Source organism: Callospermophilus lateralis, chromosome 9 (assembly GCF_048772815.1).
Source record: "Callospermophilus lateralis isolate mCalLat2 chromosome 9, mCalLat2.hap1, whole genome shotgun sequence".
NCBI classification, from domain to species: domain Eukaryota; kingdom Metazoa; phylum Chordata; class Mammalia; order Rodentia; family Sciuridae; genus Callospermophilus; species Callospermophilus lateralis.
In genome coordinates this window covers 9,328,383-9,355,518 of record NC_135313.1, presented here as the reverse complement: position 1 = coordinate 9,355,518, position 27,136 = coordinate 9,328,383, and the positions used below count along the sequence as shown (strand labels likewise).

Below are 27,136 nucleotides of genomic sequence, written 5' to 3'. Positions count from 1 at the left end.
TCCCACATGACCTGTATGCACAGAAAAGTTTCGAGAAATGCAACACAAAAGGTCAAACCCAACAGGGCAGAAACAGAAGTTTCGATGCCTGGGTTTCCTTGTGGTCCACAGCTGAACTTGACATGAGACTGCTAAAGACACAACAAAGACTGCTTTAATTCTGAGTGTCCTAAGAGAGGACATTAGGGACAGGGGGGGTAGAGGCAGTGTGGCCCAGAAGGAGGGGCCCCAGGGCAGGAGGGATGCCAGGGCAGGAGTCCAGAGCTCTCCCTTCTCCCATGTCTTCCCTGGGCCATGAATTAGCTCCTGGGCCTTAAGCAAATGGCTTAAATCTTTTTGGGGGTGGCGAGGGAGGGGTACCGGAGATTAAAACTCAGGGACACTCAACCACTGAGCCACATTCCCAGCTCAATTTTGTATTTTATTTAGAGAGAGGGTCTCACTGAGTTGCTTAGCACCTGGCCGTTGCTGAGGCTGGCTTTGAACTCACGATCCTCCTGTCTCAGCCTCCTGAACTGCTGAGATTACAGGCCTGCACCACAGTGCCTGGCTTAAGTCTCTCTTAAACTTTGGTTTTCTAGTGTTTAAAATAAAAGAGATGGAGAGGCAACTAAAATCCCCTTTCACTCTAAATCCTGTGACCCTGAAGATGTCCCAGTGATGAAGTCATCGCCTGAGGTATTCCACACGCCCTACAATGGTTAGCGCCGGGGATACATTTCAACCTTCTGCGAAACGTCGATGCTGAATAGGAACGTGATGAAACGCACCTCCTCTGGGACGTAATTTCGGAATCATCTCTTTAAATAATTTATAATAAATGATTCAAACACGTTGCCATATTTCTGTACAGGCAACGATATGATCATCCTTCTGTTCCATAATATAAAAGGCAGAGATGGCTTTCTAATCACATTAGTCCCAAGAGTCATGATTCAAACACAAGCCAGGGAAATCCTAGATGGGCTTAGCCTTTACCCATTAACAAACTGACAGCTGGGCTGTGCTTGCCTTCATGATCTCAGGCTAATGTGGTTCTAATGCTTATTATATTTTTATTATTCATAAAAGCACTTTCTCTCTGAGGCCCACAGGGCAGTTTCTGCAAGTGAAATGTGAGAGCAGACACCTCCTTCATTAGCAATAAGTGGATCTCCAGCCCCTTCCTTTTGGGCTGAAGTCCGAAGCATCTATTCTTTGGCTCAAAAGTTTTTAATAAGCGTTGTCACCAAGGTATTCGTTCAGTCAGGAAAAGGGGTTTTGATGTCCTCTTAGAAGGAGACTTTCTTGGAAGCGATGTGTCTCTGCTCTCCGTCACACCACTTCCCACTGGTTCATCAGGCCTGTCCCTTCTGTCATCCACTCGGCACCCTCTCTGCTTGTGTCTCGCTCCCTAAAGGAGAAATTTCTCCAGAGTGCTGGCAGAGCCGTGGGGACCTGACCCCACCCCACACTGAAAGGGACCCCTAGAAGGACCCCGGCCCATTCTGACGTTCTGACCGCTGCTGCCGTCCAGATGCTGCTCCTCCGACCCTCTATGGGCTCCCCCTTCTGTCCTCCCATCCCGATTCTTTCCCATAAGCCTACCGGGTCACTGTGCCTCTCCTCAAGGTCTCATGAGGGATCTGTGTTTGCACTCATGATGAGGAGGAATCAGCTCTCAGAGAAGGGAAGGAGAACGGCAGGACATCTATTCCTGCACATCGTCACTACCTAACCGACCGAGAGGTTCGCTAATGGTTTCAAACCAACAGGGAAATAGCATCAAAGACTCTGTGGGTGCAAATTATTCTGACCTGTTTCTTTTTTGAAAGGATGAGGAAAGGATTGTGAAGATGTCACTTAAAATGTTCCTGAGGGGATACTAACTTTCTGGGTCCCACCCCCTGTGAGATGACCTTGGATCAGAGAGTATTTCCTGCCTCACTTTCTGTGCCCCTGTATTCATGTACTTTCCACATTCCCATATCCCTCAAATACAGAATTCAAATACAGAATAGAAAAGCTCAGAGAACTGATTGCTATCCCATTGTTTTCTTTTGTTTATCTTCGTCCTTCAGTTTGCAGACTGTTTCTGAGCCTCCCCCACGTGAAAGCACCAGGCAGGTCATTAACACAGACACAGAACAAGCCAGACCCAGAGGCTGATGTTAAAGAGTCCACCATCTGAGACCCCCCAGGGGAAGCCCTCCGTGATCTCACATCTGCCCGGGACCTTCCTCTGGGCACATCACACATCACATCACACTGCTCTAAACTATAGGTTACTCATCCAGCACCCTGCTCCCGAGGCCTTCTAGCTATTTCCGGAAGTCATGGCTTCCTGGACCACACTTGTATTCCCCAAGCCTAGGGAAGTAGCAGACATAAGGCAGGTGCTCCAGAACTCTGAGATAAAGTGAATGCAAATAATAATGGACACGAAGAAGTAACAACGTAAATCGAAATCCATGTGTCTCATAGGAAAGGAGGTTGCTTCTGGTTTTGAGGGAGCCACTTTGCTCGGAAGCAGACAGATTTTGAGCTGAACCTGGAATACCACCGGGGAGTTGGGAGGGCAGAGGGACAGAGAGGCAGGGGCAGAGATGCAGGGAAAGAGGTCAGGGAGGAGGCTAACCTTCTAGATGAGGAACAGCATGAGCAAAACTACAGAGATCTCCAGGGTGCCAGAGGGGTGCAGGGATTATGGCAGAGGCACTAACAATACCAGCTGTGAGTAGAAAGCTGCTGCGTCTGTGCTTTAGAAAGTCAACAAGAAGCAGGCAATGATGAGAATGCTCACAGCCTTGGTTTCCAGGGTCGTTGTCCATGATGGACTTTGGAATCAGAATCACCTGCTGCCCAGCAGAAGCCATGAGAACTGGAGTAAGGGGCCCGGAAGATGACATTTCTCAAAGGGCTATTCTTGGAAAACAAAAATTTTAAAAACTCCCTTAACCTTGGGTACTGAGAATCAATCGAGTAGAAAGAGGGCAACAGGGGACGAGAAGAACTGAGAGAATCTTGGGGTGGTGAGTTATGCATATGAGCTCTGCTGGACCACAGTGCCCAGATATTTGCTCCAATATTATTCTGGATGTTCTCTAGTGGATCATTTTTTTTAAATATTTATTTTTTAGTTGTAGTTGAACTCAATACTTTTATTTATTTATTTTTATGTGGTGCTAAGGATTGAATCCAAGGCCTTGCATGTGCCAGGCGAGCGCTCTACCACTGAGCCACAACCCTTGCCCCTAGGAGATTTTTTTTTTAAAGAGATCTACATTTATATCAGCAGATTTTGAGGAAAGCAATTTCCCTCTATAATGTGGGTGGCCCTTAGTTGAAGACCTAAATGGCAACCTCAGAGAAGTTGCTCTCTCAAACAAAGAGGGAATTCTGCCAGCAAATAATGCTTAGATTTCATCTGCAATACTGGCTCTTCCCTGGACCTATGGCAGGTGCCCTTTGAACTCCAAGTCTGAAGTCCAGCAATTCTCCCCGAAAGTCAATCTGCCAGCTTCTCCCATCAGATTCTGGATTAAGACTCTCCACAATTACATAAGCCAATTCCTATACCTATCCTATTAGTTCTGTTTCTCTGGAAAATCCAGATGAATGCAACCTCTTGACCTTGAGAGACAAGGTCAATGGAATCTAATTTAGGATCTAAGAAGGCTGAATGCCACCAGCAAAGAGCCCCATGCAGATTCTCTGACACTAAACCTATAAGATAATTAAGAGATCAATCATCAACTAGGCCACAGCTGATAAGACCCACATTCAAAGAGGGAAATGCTGGCCAACAGTCAGGTTATCTTCCTAACAATCAACCCTTGTAACCGAAGCAGTTTTCAAAAACTAAAGCACCCCTGCCTGTGTAACAGTGAACACTTTAAAAAGACCTCTCCAGATCAGTGCAGTGTCTAAGAAAAGCAAGCTTCAGCCACCCATCAACCCGCAACGGTGAGACATCCCCTCACCAAAGTGCAGCTGACAGGAAAGAAATGAGTTCCATTACCAAATGAGAGTGGTGTGGAAATAACAGAATGGCTTTTATTTTGATGGATGATCTAATAAAAAGATATAAAAATGATTAGAAACAATAACATTAAATCGCCAAACACAGTCCTATTTGTTTTGTGCTATGGAGTGGGTTCTTGCCTTCAGTGGAAGATGGGACTTTATAACTTCCAATTTTAGAAAACTGTAAAAAGAAACATGATGATGACGGTCTTTTATTGCCAGAAAACTGCTCCTAAGTCGCTGTAACTGCCCTGACTACAATCCGGAGGCCTCAAGTGGACAGAGAGAATGAGCAGCCCTTCCACCTCCGCCCCCCAGCCCCGCCCCTGCAGCAGACAGCTCCAGGATGCTCTGAGGGAACACTGTGCCCCAGCACGTGGGTCTGGCAAGGGACCTGGTGACCCCAGCCTGTTGGCTTGCTTAGAGTCACCCAGGGGTAAATGCAATGGTTCAGATAAGATGGCCGGCCATCTTTCCCTATATTCACTGAAGCTAAATGCAGAATCAACAACAGCAGAGACTCCACCCTACAGACAACCAGCACGGGGCTGAGAGGCGACAGTGGCAGAAGGAAGCATTATCTCATAGGTGCCCGAAGCTCTTGAGAGAAGCAGGTGCCCCTGATGAAGATGCGCTTCCTATGAAATGATCTGCTAAAATTAGCCATGGACACATGAGTCATTGCTTCATGCTCAGCTGGGTTTGCCAAGTTTCCTGCCAGGTGCTGAACACCTCCATTGCCTTCTCAAGAGTCAGTTCCAAGCCAGTTCTAGGCAGGGCCTCCTGGCTAGGGCTCTCCCGCCGAGGACTGCCCCGATCTGGTCAATGACCACAGTGTCCATGAGTCAAGAGGACATGGTGACTACCTTGTAGATTAAAAGTGTGCATGGCAGGACCAGCCACTGGGAAAGAAAGCTCACAGGAACCCGACCACTCTGTCATTCAGAAATTCCCAAGAGCGCCCTCTGTTCCTCCTCTGAGACACTTTGCTCATGTTGTCTTATTCAGAGGTGATCAGTCCTGGAAAGGGTTCTCTGGAACCAGCAAGGATGCCCCCGGGGAGCCTGTGAGCCTCCTTCTTGCCACCTTGGGAGGCCTGGCGCTCTTCCACCTGCTCCATTGGCTCTCCTTGGGCCCCACTCATGCCCTCCTGCACCTCCTGAGTGACTAGGTGCTCGCAGCTCCCGTGGCTCTTCCCCAGTTATGTCCCCCTGCCCAGCTTTCTCTGGCATAGAACACTCAATACCCTTTACTTTTTTTTTTTCCCATAAAATGCATTGATAAATGAGGCTTCTCCTCAGGAAAGAAAGCAGACTGGTCCAAATGGCAGAGACGGAAGACCACAGGATCCAAAGGATGGGTTTGGCTTGGAGAAAGCCCCTCTTGTGCGTCACCCCCTGGCACCACCACCAGTCTCCCCTCCCTCCCCAAAACAGGGATATAGCTTCGCCTTTTCGTTTACATCTGTGTTCGTTTTCAAAGATTTAGCAGAAATGATCATTTCCATGACTCTTGGGTTCCTGGCCCCATTCTGCCTTTTCCAGGAAATATCTTAAGGAGAATAGTATATTTAAGCAGCTGCAATATTCTACCTAAGACAAAAAAATCATGGGTTTTCCAAGACGGCAAGGGCAGCATGTGAAATCCTCCTCCAGCGCTAGCCCCTTTCCTTCAGCACTTGAACGTCACACACTGTTACCCAGTGTGTCCACATCACCACAGGAGGTAACATCCAAGAACCCTCACCGGGCTGCCCTTAGAGCCAACCTAAACTCAATCATGCTCTTTCTGGGTCTGGGGGACGTCCTTTCACTTAACATTAGCTTCAGCATAAGCATGTGCACAGCTAAAGAGAGGAAACGACGCCTGAGACAGCAGTAACAAGGGCCAGAGGAGAAGACGGCCCCAGGGGACAGGCCTCTCATGAAGAGCATCATCTCCCTCATCAGGGAGCTTCTGGTGGAGCCTGGTGCCCAGGGACCTGAAGTGTCTTAAGGGATCCACATCCTGATGGGGACTGGCCCCCAGGGCTAATGTGCTCCCCTGTTGTCTGACTCCTGAACCCCTGTCGCCAACCAAGAGCCAGGAGGCAGAAGAGGAAGCTGGGCTCAGAGCCTTGCCCTGTGCCCCATGTGACCACTGCTAGTAAAGACAATGAGGAACAGAGCCCGGAGCATCCACAGCGTCTATGAAGCTGGTCCCACAAAGACCAAGAACCGTGGGCCAGCTTCCTACCCTGCTTCTTCTCATTCCTTTTCCTACTGGCCTTTTGCTTCTGAAGCTCTGTTATCATCACCAGGAAAATGTGAAGGCCAGCAAGGACACTGTCACACTGGCAGGCAACAGTTCCAACCGCTGAAAAATAAATACTGTGCTTACCTTTTCTTTCTCCCATTTATCTTGATTCTACTACCAGATATGATCTCTCCTTCGGATCAAAGCAAGATCTACTACTGCACAAATGTCTTGCAGTTGCTTTATAAATCACATGGAGATTTACACATCCGTATGTTGCATACTAATACATAGTTGGAGCCAGAAATACAGAAGGCTCCTTCAGTGAATGCTCTTGGTCTTTCCTCTCGGGCGCTTTACCCACCACCCTCTATGTCAACATAGATGTACAAGCTACCAGCTGTCCCCTTACCTCTGATGGCTTCGTGGTACATTTTCCTTTTCCTGAACACTCCAAGTCATTTGCATGGCTGTCTCCCGGCACACAGGTGCTGGTCTTCACCACCAGAGTTAAGCGCAGAGCCACAATAGATTTAGTAACAGAATCATTCACAAAACCTAAAAGAAAATGGGACAATAGGAAACATAAAGCTTTACCCATGGTTTATCTGTAAGACTGAATTTAGTTTAAGCAGCATTCAAGTCTGATGCATAAAACACATTCAAGCAAAGGAATAAAGACATGGCCACTGTCCATTCAGGCCGCAGATCGTGGGTGACCACTTGGGCCAAGGGAAAGGAGCCGTGGTGGCTCAGCCATCATCTGACACCCTTGCTCTGCTCCTGCCCTTTGTCTCCCAATCCCAACTCTGTGCTCCATCTTAGAATTTTTTCTCTACTTTTGAACCCAGTCTTTTGCCAGGGAGCAACCCACCCCTTCCTCCTGTCACACTGAATGGTCACAAATGTGGGAAATCCCCAAAGGCCCCACCCTGTATCAGCCTGCCTGAGCAGCGCTCAGTCCCCTCCCAGGTGGGCGTGCAATACAGGTACACATTCTATATTGGTCTTATTCATGCATGTTTAACTTGACCACCAATCTGACCTCACTATCAATTTTATGCATCCAATAAAATACATGATTTGGGCCATCTAACAAAACATGACTACTCACAGTGGGATACTGAATGAAATATCATTGATATGGCATATTTACCACTGAATAATGCATCCATTCATATGTAGTAGGTAGCAATATATATGTAATAAGTTGACAAATAAACATACTCTGGAATGGAGATATAAATGCTGTATTTATTGCATCAATAAATATTTCAGTAAGCAAACATCTTTTCCTAATTAGAATTTTCATTTATATCTGATTTTTTACTTCAAAACAAAATAAAACTCATGAATTTGACAAGATACTCAATACCCCATAATCAATGATGTTCAAGAATAAGATCAAATCCAAGAGCCTCAATACTATGAAGCTATGCCCATAGGTATTTTTATGCCAAAAGATTTTTAGTACCAAGATGGCATCAAAAATAAGTGGGGAAAACAGGAGAGAAAATAATTTTTAGGCCAACTGGAATGAATTCCATTACCAGGTTAAAAAAAAAAAACTGCATTTGAATCCCTACCTCACACCATACATTAAAAATAAATCTAGATAGCTTAAAGAGCTAAACATGAAGCAAAGAAAATTTAAAACTCCAAGTGGAAAACACAGGAAGCTATTTCACTGATCTTGGAGTAGGATATTTCTTAAATAAAATCAAAATAATAACCCATAAAAATAAATCAATTAATTTAGCTTTCTGTGAACTTAAATTGTATATAAATAGCCATAAATAAGTGTGGTAGACTAGACACAGGCTTAGAAATAAAATTTACAATGCACAAAGCCAGTAAATGATTAGCTGCCAAAATATACAAGGAATTCTTTTGCCACTTGCTTTTTGAAACATTTTTTGTATTTATGTAAATATTAAAACCTACATAGCAGTGATAAGTGCTTACTGCTATGTCAACATAATATACATACACAGTAAAAGTGTATAAAGATGTACAGAAAGAAACAAACCAACATCAAAAGAAGGAGAGAAGGAAACAGGGTGGGAGAGGAGGGCACTTCTGACTGTATAGATACTATTTCTCCATTAATAATATATAAAGAAAATACACAAAATGTATATTAAATCTTGTGTATAAAGTAGCCCTGTATCCATTTCTATAGTTTCATGTATATTTAAAATATTATTTAACTAAATTTTTTAATATTATTTATTATAATTAGACATCCCAACTGCGAACAGGATTTGATGGGCTAGAAAAACAGTATCCCAACACCTAGGATACACAGTCCCCAGATGATTTTGTGGTTACCTTCTCTACACTTTTTGAGCTCTTTTCCCCTCACTGCATCAAGATCCTTCTTGTGATGCACACATATGTGAGGAATCTCATTTGTTCATTAAGTACATTGCATTAAAATAATGATAGCAAACTGAATAAGAAATAAGACCCATGTTAAGTCGCCTTGTTTGCATTGCAAGTAGCATCATCTCGTTAACTGGTGGTCACTTCAGAACATGTTGCCTCTGTTAACAAGAAATTAACAACTTTCCAAATAGTTCCAATGTCCTCAGCTTAGAAATCCTTGGGTGCTGTATTCCCAAAGGTCATTATCATGGATTTATTCAGTAGTGCATGGCACATTAGGGTTCACTTTTCATACTTTAAATGTGAAGAAATCCCTTGAATTGAGGGATGAAGGGAACCCATGCTCTCTGGGGTCTTTGGTTTGGGATTCCGCTGTGTGGGTTCCTGAAGATCCCTTCAGCACCAGTGGGTCAGCAGGAATGGGGAAGAAGTCCTCTAGTTCCCAGAACTGCTCCCTGCAGCTGTGGGAAGTTAGTCTCTGGGTTCCACCTCCTGGTTTCCTGGGCATTCAGTCAGGCCTTCTCGAAGCTAAGCCAATTCCTCAGACGCCATACAGAATCAGGAAGACGGGTGTCCCCTTCCCAAAGACAGACTGGGAGACCACTGATGGAGAAAAGAAGGCCTAGCAAAGATGTCATCTCATGGGCACCAAGCAGAGGGACATAAGGGAGCAGTAGACGGGAAACCAGAGGATAGGGATAAAGCCCCAAATGGAACAAACCAGAAGACTAAATCCTGGTGAAGGGAGCCCGCCAAGGAGAAGCCCAAGGAGCTCAATGAGGACCTGACATGTCCACCTGTCCACACTGGCTGTCAGCCCCATGCAGGTGGGTTCCTAGGCAGCCCAGGTCCTCCAGGAAAACCACCTGTGAAAGGCCACCAGTTTCCTCCCTGCTTCAATCTGTACGGTGTGTATTCTAATGTCTCCTATGAACCATGGCTAGTGAGAAAATACAAAATCACCCAAGACAAACAACTCTATTTTTAGGCTTATCTTGGGTCCGCGGGACCCCTCAACTCCCATCACTGAGGCTTTAGGACAAGACATTTACCCTGACTTTCCTTGGGCTGAAAACAGAAGATACAGCTGTGCCTTTAACTAGCCTTGAACACACGGGAACAATGGGATTAGTAACACCTTGACTATCGAGGAGGGAGGCTTCTGCTTTCCCCACAAAAGGTGCTTAAGACAACACGTTAAAAAGGATTTGGGGAAGATTTTAAACAAGCGATGCCCCTCTGCGCCCACATTTTCTCACACATTAAATAGGGATAATAACTCTAAATGTGGTGGTGGCTCTGGCACTCATTGCCAAACTGAGACTCTTTCCCAAACTATAAGGAGCGTGCTTTATAATTACACAAGCATCAAGTAAAGGCAGTAAGACTGTCCCAGGCAGAGGGACAATATGGTCCCCTACGCCCAGTGTCCTGAGGAACATTTGGAGCTTTCTTCCTGGGATCTCCTGTTGAAACCTGTATTGTAAACTGGCTTTGGGAAGGAAGGAAATGGAAGTCTACACAAAAGGTCCTCTTCTGAGAGCTTTCTGTTTCCTCTATCACGTCTGCACCGTGTACAAACGCTCACCCAACTCGGTAACCATCTCACGGTTCCTCTGCTGCCTGGGATACTCCTTCCCCAATCTCATAGCCACTGAGATCCAGCTCAGAGCACACCTTATTCCTGAGTTTTCCTCAGTATTGCCGCTCACTCTGAGCCGTCCCGTGTCCATCCATGCTCAGGCCGATGATGTCACATACCAGTCCCTCAGTACCTTCCATCTTGGTGGTTTCTTACTGTGCCACCTACACTGAAGCTTCCCCAATGGCAAAGAACAAGTCTTACAGACACAGGGAGCAGCAAGTTGAGACACAGGTACATGAAAGACAGTTGCCAAAGAGAAGTTTCCAGAAAGTCTAACACCCAATATGTCCACTTTGAAGAACAGCAGTCATTTGAATGCACACATTCCAGTTTACAAGCTAAAGATCACCCTTGGTAGAGAAATGGAGCCTGGTAGAAGGTCAGGATGCTACTACCAAGGATCCTACTCCAAATGACATTTTTACACATAAAATAATAGAGATAAAAACAGATATCAGAGATTATAAAAGTGTTTTTCATAACTTTGCATTGTTATCTGGCTTCACATTAAATCATCTTAAAAATTTATATCATCTGTTCACTAAGCATTTAGACCACATTGTGCCCTATCATCATGTAAAAAAGTCTTCCTTCCAAAGGTGATAATTTTAAATTCTATTCAACTATTCAATTTACATAAGCTGGTAATAATTGGCAATAATTCGAATGAGTGCATGGTTTAAAATATTCAAGGTATAGTTTTCTAGGTAATTTGTTTCATTTCCTTAATAAACTTTTACTGAGCTCTCTTCTATACATGAGGCACCACAGCAGATTCTAAGAGCACAAAGATGAGTCACTACCACTAAGGGTTTCGGCCACTCCCAATTTCAGTCAAAAGTAGTGTTTTTTTTAAATAGCGTGGTAAAACTAGTGCCTTCAAAATCTTGCAGGGGCTTTTTTGAAGCACATGTTCCCAGATTCCAGCCCTCATGACTCAGAATCAGGGGTGTAGGAAGCGTCCCGGGCAGTCATGTTTTGGAAAAATATTCCCTAAGTAATTCTGATGTCTGCTTTCAGTTAAGAACCATGAGTCTGGTAGAAAACCTGACCTAAGTCATGTAAGTACGACTATTATTAAGGAAGCAACCACCTTGAGGCAGAAGTAACCATATGAGCCTCTGAAAGCACATCCTTTCCATGTTTGAAATGCAGAGACTCTGGTATTTAGACAATGTTTATATTCCCCAGCTCATGTAAGTGTCTGAAGTTCTTGGATCCAACTCTGAAAAAGATGTCTATGTTAACTGTATTCATTTAACCCAGAGTGTTTGGGTCTTAAAATCCCCTATTAAACAATTAATGAAGTTTCACCTCTCCTGATTAAATGTAGGGACCACGTAATGCATTCTAGAAGGTGAGTAAGGTGAGCTACCAGCCCCACACTCTGGCTGCCTGAGGATCAAGCTGCCTGTTGGAGGTTGGACTGATGCCCATGGACATCATCTTTCACCTATTAAAAAACCATCTTCTTGAATAAAGGACTTTCCTTGCCATCCTTATTTATGAATTCTTTTGGTGGGATGAAGGAAGGAAGAGGCTTCCTCAGGTTTTAAATTTATGATGAGGGCATTTCTTTAACCCATGAAATCCCCCAAATTTTTGATTCTGCAAACTTCATAATTATTTCAAAGTTTCCATAAGTGGTATATTTATTGCTCAATTTAAGTTTTTATAGGGGTTCCATATCTGGGATGATGGGACAAAATAGGTTAAATAAAGCTTCACAATTCTTGATTTCTAAAAAAAATCCACATTCTTCTCAAACTACTTGGCAGCATCATGTCACCATCACCAGGTAATTCCCAATTGTACCCTAAAGTCCTGAATCTGAGTCAGTGGGACAAGCCCGTTATTTTCAGCAAGGTATTTTTCACATGATGAGGGCAATGTCTGGGGGCCCCTCCCAGCTAAGTGTTAATTTCAGTGATCATTTCATCTGCCTTTGATGGCATCTAGGGGGAAATGTGGGGTTTCTTCATAAGAAAAAGGAACACGGTCAAATTTCACTCTCATCCAACAGCTGCAGGTCAGAGCAAAGTGCCCTCAGAAAATTCCACGTGCCAAGAGTGCAGGAAGAATCTGACAGAAAATAGAATTCATTCAAAAGAAGGGAGTTCTAGGGGCTTTATAAGTGATGGTTCCAGCATTGTTGAAAAGCCAGTGTGATTTCTTTGACATCCCTCCCAAAACCAATGGACACTTCTAACACACTTATAAGAAACATGGGGCACTGTGTTTTCCCCCCTTAATGGTATGAAATCGAGGTATGTTGCACGAGTCCTGCACAGAAAGGCTTGACATCACATTCAGAGTTGAAGGCCCACCGCCAGACAAACACGGGCACCAAGGGGCCAGGATGATGCTGTGGATTCCAGAGCTGCTTCAGAACAGGATCTGCCAACACCTGCATTTTCTGCGTCTTTTCAATGACTAAAGAACTGGTGCTGCATAGGCAATGGTGAAGTCGCTTCAACTAAAGCCCAGTTTAAATTAAAAGCAAGAAAGAGAAAGAGAAGACTTATAAAAGAAAGAAGGAAGGAGGGAGGAGAAGAAGTGGGTAGAGAAAAAAGTAAAAGGAAATCAAGTCCTCAGATCCACACTGAGTGAGATGAAAGAGAGGGAAATGCTAATCAGGAGAACAAGTAAAGTAAAAACGGAGAAAGAAAAAAAACATAGGCTTTCTGTCAAAAATACCAGGAACTCATTCATACCTTTTGTTACAAAATTTGACACTGAGTCCTTTGAACATTATCATGAATAAACTAAGTCATAATCATATAGAGTCCAAGGGTGTGATCCTGATTATGAGACTGAAAGACCAAGTCACTCTAAATGGACAGAGCCTACATGCCATGAATAGACTAGCCCTGTGTCCTGGGTGGGGGCAGGGACAGTGGCCTGGTGGAGGGGACAGCAGCATAGGGTGGAGGGAGATTTGCATTCATTCATGCAAAATTGAGCAGATGTTTGTGGCGCTCCCATGGGAAAAAGCATTTAGGGTCAGTGAAGAAAGCCGAGGGGGTCAGTGGGTCAGATGGACCCCACAGACCAGCACCCTGGACGAGGTTAGAGAAGCAGATGGAGCCAGATCACAGGGGCCTCGTGAAGCTCAGCAGAGAGCTCATTCCATGGCAAGCACAATAGAAGTCCACTGAGGAGTCTGAGGCAGGGAATAACTCATGACTTGTGTTCTTTCAAAGGTCTCACTTAAGAGGAAGATCCAAGATTTTCATGAAGACTAGATGTAGGTATGTGGGAAAGTAAGGAATCCTATATCATTCAAACAACTTTGGGGGTAGTTGCAGAGAGCAAGCGGATCAAGATTTCCACCGTGAACGTCTGACATTTGAAATGTCTGTGAGACCCTCAAACGGAGCAGTCGGAGTGGTAGCTGGGCACAGGGCCCTGGTAATTAGAAACATGTTCATCTGAATGTGGGTGGGATCGAAAGAACTGGGACAGGAAAAGTGCACACAGGAAAGGAGGAAAGAGAGAAAGAACCAGGCCCGGAACCAAACTTTAGTCTAAAGCCCAATATTCACAATTTAAACTTAGTTTCCCACAGATAACAGACCATCACCTACTAGAGAAATGAACTAAAACAAACAGCTATGTGATTTTTCCATAATGGAGTTGGTAAGAAAAGACAACATTTTTACATTACAAAGAAAAGAAAAAATACATGTAGATAGATAGACACATAAACTACATGTTAGAATTCTCTTTGATAACATTAGCACTAAAGAGAGGCTTGCTCCATAAAAAAGAAAATTGTCTCAAGGACTCTACAGAGTTCAACTCAGCATTTAGAAACTGGGAAAGAAAGAGGGAAGGGAGGGTGGGAGGGACTGGAGAGACACGTTTCTATTTGTGACAAAACTGAGTGATTTCCCTAAGGACTTCTAAAACTGTAATGAGGGAAAACTTTCTGCAAAGATTATCCAGGGATCTGTTAACACCTTCAAGTAGCTAGTTATGATGACAAATAAAAACTTGGGCTTCCTTCTCTCCCCACTTCCCCTCCTCTACTTTCCTACTCATCCACACAAATATGCATGTTCTGTCTTACCCGCAACTCCAAGGGGTGTTCATTAACACAGTAACAAAATGTTCTGCAATCATTACAATCCTTTTAAAACAGTGACTTTGCCAAACCCACCTCCCCCTGTGCAAATGAGAAGCCAGTGGAAGAGGGTCCAGTCATCGTCTTTGGAATGCAGTGGTCAAGCACCAATTAAAGCACACAGGACTGGCTGCAGGCCATTAGCTGCTTATTCTACTGCTTATCTTCTTTAATATTAATGCTAAAGAGTCTTAAATGGACTTTGTAGTTAACACCTCATTGGGATTAATAGCAAATGGGATTTGCACATCTCACTTCACTCGTTTGGCTAATGACCATTTTCTTTCCTGTTAAAGGGAAAGCATACATGGAAAATAAAAACTCCAACCCTAAATTCTTGAGCAGTGGACTCTGAAAACAGACCAGGCCAAGTTTTCCTATTAAGACACAGACCTATTACCTCAAAAAATGGCTTGCAGTCCAGGGAAGTCCCATGACTGGCACCAGATAGGCCAGAAGGCTTTCAAATATTACAGATTCCAGGGCTTTTGCTTTAACCTGGGCTTCCAGAAGGCAAACACCGTGACCCCCACATCTTGTTCCGCACCTGAGCCAATTCCTTAAGAAGGTAGGGTGAGGGTTAGCACAAAGCCTGATAAGCCGGGCAGAACACCCCTGGATTTAGGACCCAATACTTGGGGCCTGGGAAGCAAACCCTGAGAAATAAATTGTGTTTTGACAATGTCACGTCAGGGACAAAAGAGTCCTGGAGCAAATTTGAGCTAAGACCAAGCATTGGGCAGCATGCTAATAAAACGAGGCTTACTGGCTCCCCTCAGCCACAGGAACTCAGCTGCCCTCTGACCACAATTGTGCAGAGCACCATCCAGACCAGGAGGTGAAGATGCCAAGACACTATGCACAGATACAAGTGAACCTTGTTCACTGGAGAACCAGCATGGCCCCACCCCACCCAGGACCTCGTGAGGATCTTTTTGCCTTTAAGAAACAAAGGTTGTTTGTTTTTTTTTTTTTCCCCATCTAAAAGATGGGGGTGATAGTGGTGGTTGCTTGCTTACTTGCAAGCTTTGAAGCTTAAAGGGAGTAAATTGCTTTTTTGGCAATTTTTCCCATATAGGATCTCTCGTTTTCTGTGGGTTCTTGAGTAAGGTATAGCCAAAAATGCTTTCTGAATTAGGAGACAGAGTGGCACATAACAGCAAACATTTTTACCTTTGTCAGTCATTTAAATCATCAGGTAGATTACATTTAGCCAATGACTATGGAAATTAAAATTAAGTAATATTATTTGCTTTAAAGAATAAGAGTTTAAGGATAATGTAAAGAATTTCTAGAAAAAAAAATTCAATTGACTCGCTATCACTCAAAGATAGATTGAGTTATTCTCAACAAACGTTGCTGTCAGATACAGCGATCTTAACAACTACCTTCCTTGGTAGCAAATTGTCAGCCTCTCCACAGTTGGCTGTCTATTCGTACTGCAGAGAACACTCTGAAGATTCAATATCAAAAGATAGGCTTAAAAATCAACAAAAAATGTAGATGGAGAGCCTGAGGCTGGCGTTCCACACATCTCCCCTCGGAAAGCCCTGTTCCCACGCAGAGGGTCACCAGCCCGCAGGCTGCATTTGAGCTGTTTCTTTTCAGGAAGGTCTTCACCGTACCTCACTCCTTTGGCCATTTATACAAGACTGAACTGCTCGTCCTAAGTCAGACCCAACAACTGTGAGAGTGACGGCCAGCTGCCACCTAGACTGATGGCCTGCATTCTCCCACATTCCTTAAGAACGGGATTAGGGTTTCTGCTGGGGAATGGGCCATGCAGCTGGAGATTAAGCTCCTCCTCCAGGACTCAGGGCAGTGATGGTGGAGGAGGACTGAGCCCTTCCCCTTTCCTACTGATGATGTCCAAAGTGACAGTGGCCACTGGGACAGCCAGTTTGACTGCAGAGATGGAACCTATGTGTCCTAGACCCACCACTTCCAGACTGTTCCATGAGGGAGAAATTGGTCTGTAACTTGTTTGACTCGAGCTATCTTTATTGCAACAGCTTAGCCTGTACCAGAACCAATACAAGCCAGCAAAGAAATCATCAAACCCTCCCTCCTGTGCCATCCCACCACGTCAGCCACCCAATGCAGAAAGAATCCTCTTTCAACCACAATCTCATGTCACAGTCACAAGATGCTAACTCCATTATGCCCACTCCTTGCTCTTCCTTAGCATTTACAAAGCAGGGCTGACTCCCATAGTGGCTCACCATCTCTTGGACAGGGAATGGAGCATGCGGCCTGGATTCCTTTTTTCTGAAATAGAGATAATAACACCTCCTATTTCTTGGGCTGATGAAAAGTCTTCTGTGGTAAAGAAGTGCAGGCACCCCCACCGCTGTCAACATAAACACCATCACCTTTGCCCCACCGGCAGCTGCAGCAGCAACAGACATCCATTTTAGATGAGCCCTGCAACAGCACAAGGTGAGATGGACACAAGAGAAAACCAGGCAACCCAGAGACATGGCACACACAGATACAAGGCTGCCACGGCACAGCTTGGCAGACCATCCCACAGCAGATTTTGTTTTTAATAAGTAGAATTTTCACCCTAAAATAATGATACACGTACCAATCACATAGCCAGCTGCTGCCATTACCACGCGTTGTGTGCATGTGCCACACTGGATACCACGGCAGTGCAGTAGGTCTGTTTACACAGCATCACCCCAAACACCAGGTGATGGGAAGTTTCCGGCTCCATCAGGGACCACCACTGTATTTGCTGCCCACTGTTTACCAAAACGTCACAATGTGACGTGTGACTGTGATTATAGCAATCTATAAGACTCAAACACATGTTAAAATAAACATATATGTATTTGGAGACAATTGGAATATATAATACAAATCCAATAAATACACAAGCATGTGTATGTATTTAAAAATGAGTCCTGTGCTCTCCTGGACAGACCATCGCCAGCTGCTAGCCTTCAAGCAACAGAAGTTCATTTCTCTGTGAAGTTCAAGGCACTGGCAAAGCTGGTATCTGGTGAGGGCCCATCCTGCCTGGTTCACAATGCCCATCTCCTTGCTGAGGGGAAAGAGGGTGCGGGAGCCTGCTAATCCAATTCATGGAGTTTCCACCCTTATGAACTTATCACCCCAAAGTTCCCTCCTAATTAACCTGATTGAGAGAGACTTCAGGCAACTGCGGATCCTACAGGGAACTTAGAATTATGTAAATCTGAGGAAAAAGCTCTGGAAGTGTGTCCCCCCCCAAGAAAGCAGGCCACATGCTAGCAAGAAGGTCACTCCAGAGGCCCCTCTGCAGCTCTCTCAAACCGGACCTTTGAAATGGAATTATTTTTAAATGATAGCTACTATTTAAAATTATTGCTAGAATTTAAAAATAATATCCAAATCAAAGTATCTCTTACAATCATAATGGGAAGAAAATGGCTTTGACTCTCTGCCACTTTGAATAATTCATATCTAGGCTATTTTAAAAGCCTACACTAAGCCTTACTTAAAGTTTAAAAAAAAAAATGTGAAAAAAAAAAACACCCATAGGACTTGAGTTTTTTTTTTAAGTATAACAAGCAACTAATAAAAGAAAGACTGATAGTTTAATGAGCATAAAGGTATAAAATATTTTAATTATAAAATCCTTTTTTGAAGAACAATTGACATTAGACCTCTTAACTATCTCCATGTGCCTATTTCTGACATTAAATAACCTCCATTTAGCAAAAATGTTTCCTCATTACATGTGCAAACTGCATCATAATTGGATACTTTTTTTAATGCTATTTCCTGAAAACTCATTGGTAGAATATGAAAAATCATTTGCATTTTCTTTTGAAATTTTTTTGGCTCACACAGAATGTGTAATTACAATTCTTTGTTTATTTAATCTCTTTTTCAATGTATATTTGATCACCCTTTCACAATCAGTTAGAATTATATCACTTAATCTTCCATTAGTGTAGTTTCAACTCACCAAATACTAGAAAATCAATTGCTAAATTACTGTAGTGCTCTATATAATTGCCCACCATGTCCAGTCATTAATATCCAATGAATGCCTCCTGATTAATGGCATTACTATGAATGCCAAAATAATTCATCACTTCTCTGTGCTGACATGAGGGGAACAGGAGATTATAAATGCACACCCAGTGGGGTGCAGATGACCTCATAAACCTAAGGGAGCCAGGGAACCAGGCCTTCAGATGAGCTCACATGAAAAGGTGCTGCTTGCCATGTTTATCTTCCTGGCTCTTGCCAGCGCTATGAACATGATCTTTCCATTGTCTTTGTTCCATTAGAAGCTCTTTGCTCTGCTTCAATTCAAAAATCCAAGTTCAAATGGTCACCCACAAGGTATCCGTTAACTTCAAGGTCACAGGAAAGAAATTACCTGAATTTACAAATGTTTGGTGAGATTTCTAATTTAAGATGCACTGCCTTCTTGAATTATGCATCACAACTTTATTTTTCAGGGCATGAATTCACTGCACTAAAAATAGAACTAACCAGTGTCCTGCCACCAAGTCCCAGTGGCGCCATGATTTCAGAGGGGAAAAAGATGCGGAGGTCTGGGGAGGTCAGGCCTAATTCAGCCTGGGTTATTTCTAGTTCCCGTTAGTATTCTCATCCCAAGAGCTGCTCACCCTCAGCCTCAGGCTTGAAGACCTCCCAGGCAGCCTTCTCTATCTGATCCACTTGCTGGAGCCCCAGAAAGGTCTCTGCCACTCGGCCCCCTCCCACCTGGCTCACAAATGCTAGAATTGCCCCCAGAGTTCATTGAATAAACTGTTACTTAGGCACCAAGACACACGGATGTACCAACTCCCCCGAATGCCTGATGGCCTTGTCCAGAAGCTCTTGACTTGGGAATGACTTCCTTCTTACACTGTTAAAACGACACATTTCAGCAGGGACCCTAGACCAGGATGAATGCGTGGGGTTTTCAGCTCCTTCCCTGCCGTGGCTTCCCTTGCCACCAGATCCTAATAGGGCCTCTGCAGCTAAACATGCCTGACATCTAACTCAACCTACTCCTTAGCATGTCTCCTCGGCTTTCCTGCTTACTCTCTGAGCTGCTCCCTCATGGCTCTTCTGACGGTAGGTGCTCTCTCAGATCCAGGGCCTTTGCACACACAGGTCCAACTTTCTTTTTTTTCCCATTGCCTAGTTGATGACTCAGCCTGACCCTCTTTCTTCAAGGTTGACCCCCACACACCTCCAAAAGACACATCAAATTTTTGTCATCAATTCCAGTCATTGTACAGTGTGGTGATCATAATTATGATTTTCTATTTACTTGTGTAATTAATTATTTCCTTAATACTTGTTGTCCCACTAAAATGTAAGATGCCCCAAGACAAAGATCTTTGACTTCTTCTAGTGCCAAGATGGTGCCTGGCTCACAGTCAAGGCTTGAAAAGCAGCTTGGGGAAGGAGGGAGGAAGACGTAAAAACATGCATACGGGAGTGGGGATTGCAGGTAAAAGTGTCAACCACAGCTGTGAGGACAGGAGAGCGACGCCCGGGGAGAAAGCTGGTAGCAATGAGAACAGACCGGCAAACGGCTTCAGTGGAGGCAGAAATCACAAACCATTCCCACCACAGAGCAGCTCAGCCCCAGCCAGGGGACACCTGGACGCAGAGCCCCGGACCAATTTAGGCGGAAAATGTCACTCCAGACTGTGCCCTGCTGCAGACCACACCACCGGCACCAACCCTGCATGGCGGCTTGCCAAGAAAGAATGCGTTGCCGATTGTCCCTGCTCCCAGCTGACTTTCTCTCGAAATTAAATTCTTTGATTTAATGTGACCATCAGCTCGTTGGGCTGAAAAAGGGTTTCCCTTATCTGCCCAGAACAGATTTTATTTATATTTCAGTCTTTACAAAAGTCTTGGGACCTCTATCTGATCATTGATTCTTTCTGTAATGGTCAATTCGGCAAATTAAAAATTCTACCCTCTCCTTACAGCCTTTATAGTCCAAATCCGCCCACTGACTTTGAAGAGGCTGCGTTCACTGCTGGAATACCCAACAGGACTCACAGGATGTAAGGTGGGGGCCCCAAAACAGAATGAAACACAATCGAACCTTGATTCACATTCTAAAGGAAGAAAAAAAATATCAAATTTATCAAGTGGATCTCATTCTTTTCTGGGTTCTATTTCTAATGCTAATTCTAATTCTAATGTTTGGTAAATGCCTCCTGTAACCAGAGGGGGCAAGACCAGGCTCCTGGGGTGGGAAAAAAGGCTTTAGAATACGGCTTTTTTTGTAGACGGCAACCATACATTAATATTCTAAAGGAAAGACTTTAATATACAACTATCTCATTAATAGTCAATTAATTTGTTAACTGGCTGATTGGTTTGTATTCATGAACAATAGCTATTTATATTATATTTACCACAAAAAGACTGGCATTATTTCCAATTTTAAAAACTTTTTTTTTCCAAATCAATTGCCCTCTCTTACACACCTCTAGTGACCTACACAGTCACACATTCTCTACCTATATAAATCTTTTAAATCGTGTGTGTGTACATGCCCATGCCCCTAGGTATCCAAGGGATCTGTACATGGAAGTACATCCATGCCACTCCACATATTTGCAAGAACACGTACCTTTGCATAAGTATACACACATATGGTACACCTGTGCACATGGGTATCTATACATGGTGGACAGAATGACATAAGCAAGTGCATCTACGTATCTCAACCATGTTTAGTAAAATCAAGTCAGAGACACAAGTCAGAGCCAGATGTTCCACAGTGCTATCATTTTCTCACAGAAGACCCCTCTATTAAAGTTGGCTGTGACACTGAAACCAAATCAGTCAACCGCACACAAGTCTCACCCACCACCTCTGCTTGCAGCTTTGGGTTGTTTTCCATGAGGCGACTCTGAATTGAGCTTCCACATTCAGAAAAATAATCCCTGTTACCTACCAGTAATCCAAGGGATTTCTGCATTCAGTCAATATTTACTGGGTTCTAGGATGAACCAGGCATTGCATTAGATGTTTGTGCAGCAACAGTAAACAAAACACAAAGTTCCCTGCCTCTGTGGGGCTTACCTGCCAGCGGGAGAGACGGACAACAGATACAGAGATTATATTCTCTATTAGGAAGTAGTAGGTTCTATGGGGGCGGAAAGAACGGGGTCTGGGGCGAGGTGTGCTAGGAGCATCCATGAGGAGAGAAGGAGTTGGACAAGAGGGTGCTCAGACCAACAGGGAGACAAGTATGCAAGGTTAGGAAGCAGAGAAGGGGGAGGGTGCCTGGAAAGTTCTAGAAGGGGAGGGAGTAAGAGGCAAAGAGTAGGAGTCAGGTCAGAGAATAAAGGGGCAGACATGCCAGGCTTGTTGGCCTCCATCTTGGCCCCCTCTGAGGGAGATGGGAGCCACTGCAGGACCTGTAAGCAGAGGCAGGACATGCTACAGCCCTCCCCAAATGTGGCCCAGCTGGGGGGCAGATGTAGGAGCAGGGAGGCCAGGCAGGAGGAGCTCGAACAGCCCCCAGGAGAGAGGTCCGGGGGGGCCAGGCTAGTACAGAGCAGGTGGGGTATGTTGAAGTTCGAGCTCAAGCCATCTCCTCATACATGGATGTGGGAAGTGAAGAAGAGTCAAGGATGATGCTAAGGCCCAGCCCAACCCACCAGAGGATGAACCTGCCTCCTCAGAAAGGGAAGCCACACTCAGGGTATTGGCCACTTAAGACAGTCTGACCCTGAGGCCTGGAACCCTGGGACTCCCTCTCTGACTTGCCTTCCCCTCCCAGCCCCACACCACTCCCCTTGGCCTCCTTCTTGCCCGCCTCCGGGGCTGCCTGGCTCCCTCCTCCCATGCTCTATGCTACACAGGGCCCTGCCCAATTCCCTTCTCTTCTCCCGCTCCCTTCCCAGGAGTGCCAGGTCTGGCCTCCGGGCTGGAGACTCCCCAGGCTCCATTTCCAGGCCCTGGCCACCCTCCTTGAACTGAGACTCAGCATTTCCAACTTCCTGCTGAGGGTGGAAGACACATCCAGCCTGAACCCCACAGGAAGACCCTTCGTTTCTAACTCAGTAACGTTCCCATTAATAAGACCCACACACCCACTCGAAACTACCGTGAGTCTCTGGTGATTCTGTCTTCTCTCTCCCCGTGCCTCCCCCTCACGCAGCATATCCAGAGAGTCCACCTCCACCGCGTGCCTGGCACCCACTGCCCTGATCTCTGCTCCACTCCCACCTGATCAGTGGTAGTAGATACCACAGCTACTGTGACCACCTGCTCCCCCACCCCTGCTGAAAACCCTGGATCTCCACTGCCCACAAGCCAACACGAACCCCTCCACACAGCATGCACCCCAATGTGCCCAGCCAAACCATGCTATTATTTGCAAATATCACGTGCTTGTCCCTTCTACCTTGTTGCTCCCCACTCACGAATGCCTTCACCTCTCATCCTACTTTGTGGGCTGAGGCCAACCAAGTTCAAGACATTCCTCAGGTCTAAAGCCTTGACACCTGATCATTCATCCCTTCACAATCCATGTCGCCCTGGAATCGACTGTATAATTCATGCAATATTTAACATGCACTCTCTTCTCTTTTACCTCCTTATGTGCCGCGTCACTCAAAATCACTGACACCTGGCACCCAACAAGAGCATATAACGACACTGCTTGTTACATGGACATTTAAAATCACCCCCTTACTTCAGCTATGGGGGAAAGGGCGCATTTGTGCCATCAGTTCCCAGTCAAGTTCTTTGCAGTGGCAAATCCAGGTCATGGATACAACAGAGAGAAGAACGAACAACCAAGAAGCTCCACTGACGCATGAGCCGAAAGGGGAGGAAAGGAAGAGAAAGCCTCCAAGGCTGGGTGCTGGGCGGGTGCTCTGGGGAGTAGACATGGAGAGTGGGAGAGAGGATCTTAAACAGCAGGTGCCAATCCTGCTGCACATAGGAGCGTACTTTTCCCACTCCTACTCACATTTCCCCAAACAGATGAGGGAAGATTTAAAGTGCTTCCATTCACGTTTGGGCTACGACTACGTTTATCTGAATGTGCCTTGATCAACGAGACCAGGTCATGTGGCCACAAGGTTCATCTGGGCTACAAAATGAGTGCATCCTGTGTGCCGGAGGCACACACAGTCTCTCAACGTCAGAGACTGGCATCTTTGTATCTGATACTTCTTTATATCCCCAATCCTGAGAACAGTGTCCTACACAGAAAAATTAGTCAACGGTTGGTGCTAAGCAGGGTTGTAAAGAGACGAGCAGCCGATGCGGACCCTGTGCTTTATCAGGGTAATGTCCCAGAGGCTGCCTCTCAGTAGTAGTGAGGTAGCCCAGGAGCGTTTCTCAATGTATTCCTTTAAGGAGATTTCCCGTTCGTCTACCCAGCAAATATAACTTTCGTAGGTCAAATTCACAATTACAGCATTCAAAGAGCACGGCTTGCTAAGGAAGCATGTGAAAACCAAAAATACCGTGGCATTCAGAATCCAAATGTCAGGGAGAGCACTGTCGATGACGGAGCAAGGCAGTCTTTTTGAAATTCAATCCTAATTATTTATATTCCTCACTGGAAACTAGATCCCCCCTCCCCTGCTGACACCCCCACTTTGGTCCATTTACTTGCTGCTCTGAGTAGCCCACTCAAGACCTTTGCCAAAAACAATCACGGCTCCCATAATTTTGTGAGGAAAAAAGCCAAATGTTCCTCTCTCAAGCCTCCATGATAGGTTTTCCAAATTTTAGTCTTTTCTGGAACATCCTTTGCCCTATTCTCACGGAATCATTCCAGCCTCATAGAAAGCCCATGATAAAAGGAACTGAAATATCTACCTTCAGGATAGTGTACTGGGAGGGAAAGCCAAAGAAGGGCAGAGGAGGTGGAACTGACATTTCAGCCTTCTGAAACACAAAGGTGTGCACAACAGCAGTGGAAGACACACCCCTAGAACAGGTGGATACGAGACAGACCCTGAGAATAGCGGCCACTGTGTCCACGCCCCCACCCATGTCCACTCTGATGTGCAAATGCAGCACAAGATGGAGCCGCTGCACTGACCACTACTGTGGAGTCCAGATGCCACGCGGTGGTGAAGCCACCGTAACACCCTCTCCTGAGGGACACACACCATGACCACTCCTCTCCCTGAGATGCCCACAAGTCTCATTGGTGAGGAGTTGCTGCTGCGGGGGGTGTGTAAGTGTCACGTGGAATCTGGTGAACAGGGTGGCCAAAAGCTGAGGGAGGAAGAACAGTGCCCAACCCCCTTGGTAAACTGGCTATTGTGAGTGAAAATTGGGCAGAAAGTGAATTTCTTAGCATACATCAAAATTTGACATTGAGATATATAAACCCTTTGACCCAGCAAATTCCATATCTGGAAATCTAACCCGTCAGAAAAGACACAAAGATGTGTTGATAGTCATGTTTGAAATACTGTCTAAAAGGTGAATGGAGGGAGGGGGGGTCTAACTGTTAAACAATAGCATATTGAGCAGCTAAATTATCATAAGTGGAGCCAATTGAACACCACCCAACCACTAGAAGAACACTACAGACTTACATTTATTAGCATAAAGGAAAGCTAGTGGGACATTAAATGTTTAAAAAAAAAAAAAAACTAATAACAAGACAATACATGAATTATGTTCTCCTTCCCAAAAAAGTGTGGGCGTATGCACGCCCTGTCACACAAAGAAAGGTGTCTTCAAGAAAATGCCACAAGACAGGTGTACGCTGTCGGTGGAAGACAATCAGAGTAAATTTCAGTTTTCCTTTTCTTCTTTCCACATATCACTTTCATAATAAGAAATAAACAATAGAACTGGGGTTTTTGTTTAATTTTTCAAAATAGAGTAACTGGAAAATTACCTTCTTTCTCTGAGAGAAAACCACTGGGGGGGCGACATATTTAGCTCTCCCCCCTGCCTCTCTGCCCACCCTCTCACCTCCCTCTTTCTTCCTCTCCTCCTCTCTCCCCCTCCCTCTCTTCCAACCAACCCCCTTAGGAAGAAGAAAGAGAGAAGGCTTATATTTGACCTCCACAGAGGCAATTTTAAAAAATTACTTTCTTAGTTGAAATCTGCACTGGCCAAAGCTAAGACAAACTGGCAAAGGCGTGAGGAGGGCTGTCTCTAAGCTGGAGGAAGCGAGGAAGGCTTTTCAAAATGTTTTCATCAAATTCTGTGGGTAAGATTTGGACCAAAATTCACTAACATTAGTTACAAAATAAGGTATTTCTTTCCAGAGTTAATAAGAAATTCTTTAAAACAAAAAAATAAGTCTTTATCATTCGATTTTTCTAAATTGTAAGTAAGATGCACTGTTTTTTTTTAAGTGAAGGACTGAAGGAGAGGAAAACCAAATGGAGTGAAGAGAAAAGGAGAATTAACGGTACAAAGATGAAGCTTGGGTTTGCTTTGTGAAACCAAGAAAGTCTCTCCACCTAGGGTGCTGGATCCAATCTCAGGAGAACCATCTGCAGCCAGTGCGTTGTCTTAAATTCTGAAAGCAAACCTCAAAAAACCACAGAAGCGCCTCAGCACCTTGCTCCATTGCCCTATATCTGGGCTGGAATGGTTTCACTCCACCATAGGGTCATCCTTTACTTCTCAGTTAGTTCTTGGAATCTGCAAACTCTAGAGTGCTAACAGTCACCAAGGAGCTTGTAGAAGATTCCTCTGCAGAGCTATCAGGCCCGTGGGAAGACCAGGAATCTGCCTGGCTCCCAGGTCTGGCTTGGAGGAGAAGAGGAACACCTCACGTATCTTTAGTCATCTGCCCCGTTCCAGCACAATGGGGCCTCTGAGCTGTAGATGGCCAGCTACAGCTGCCATGCATGCCCATGGTGGGTACTTTCAATAATGCTCAACTTATCATCATGATCAATCCACACAATAAATAAATGATGCTGACCGTGACCATATTTAGGAAGACAGGAGCAGGACATGAAGTTTAATGACAACTGATTTTTTTTAAATCCTAATACTCAACAATCCTAATGCTCATTGATCTTAATACTCAGTGACAAAAAGAAAATGAACAATAATCCTGATTGCTAATAACACTGAAGTGTGGTTTCAGTTTAAGTGCAATTTCAATGTCACGGAAGCCTCTTATTAGCAAATGTGAAGTGTAGGAATTGATGTAAGCTGTGCTCTTCAGAGCAGCTCCATGCTCCCTCTGGTCTTCTCTAGCTTTTACTTTTTGTTTGAACACAGCCAAGTTTGGGTTTCTTTTTCTTTTTTTTTTTTTTTCTCTATTATAATAAGCTCCACAGACCTTGTTCAACTCTGGTTTTAAGATGACCATAAAAAGGTGAAATATTTGCATTTTTATTTTTAAATCTTAAGTTTCCATAGAAAGAAGATGTTAATGATTCTATAGGTGGTAACCTTTCCAAACTTTGACTATTTTAGCTCCCAGAGAAAGATACTTAAAGGAAAGATGTAGTACTCCCAAAAGGATGAGAAGTTTCTGCCTTCTTTATCTTTCTTTTTTAGCATTTGATCCTCTAAAATACATTTAATGTAATAAAAAGGGGGCATTTAAATGTCACAGAGATGAGTTATGAAAATCTACAAAGAATTCTTAAGATTGACATTTTGCAGCTGGGAATTTTCTTCGCATGGCATTTACGGAGCAGTAACTTTTGTCTAAACCAAATGTGATCAGCCAGGTGAGCACCCTGTGGTCACCATGGTTGCCAGGAGCTAGGACACCGTCTCTTCTTTGTAGAGGTCTA

The 27,136-nt window shown here is 44.6% G+C and overlaps 1 protein-coding gene across 1 annotated transcript in view; it reads right to left on the bottom strand.

Moving 5' to 3' along the window:
- The window catches only part of Dner (delta/notch like EGF repeat containing), a 291,292-nt gene that overhangs the window by 130,532 nt on the left and 133,624 nt on the right, over window positions 1-27,136 (bottom strand). Inside the window, exon 5 of the mRNA XM_076866521.2 lies at window positions 6,653-6,798. Coding sequence (XP_076722636.2) covers window positions 6,653-6,798 — 146 coding nt within the window. The remainder of the gene's footprint in view (window positions 1-6,652; window positions 6,799-27,136) is intronic.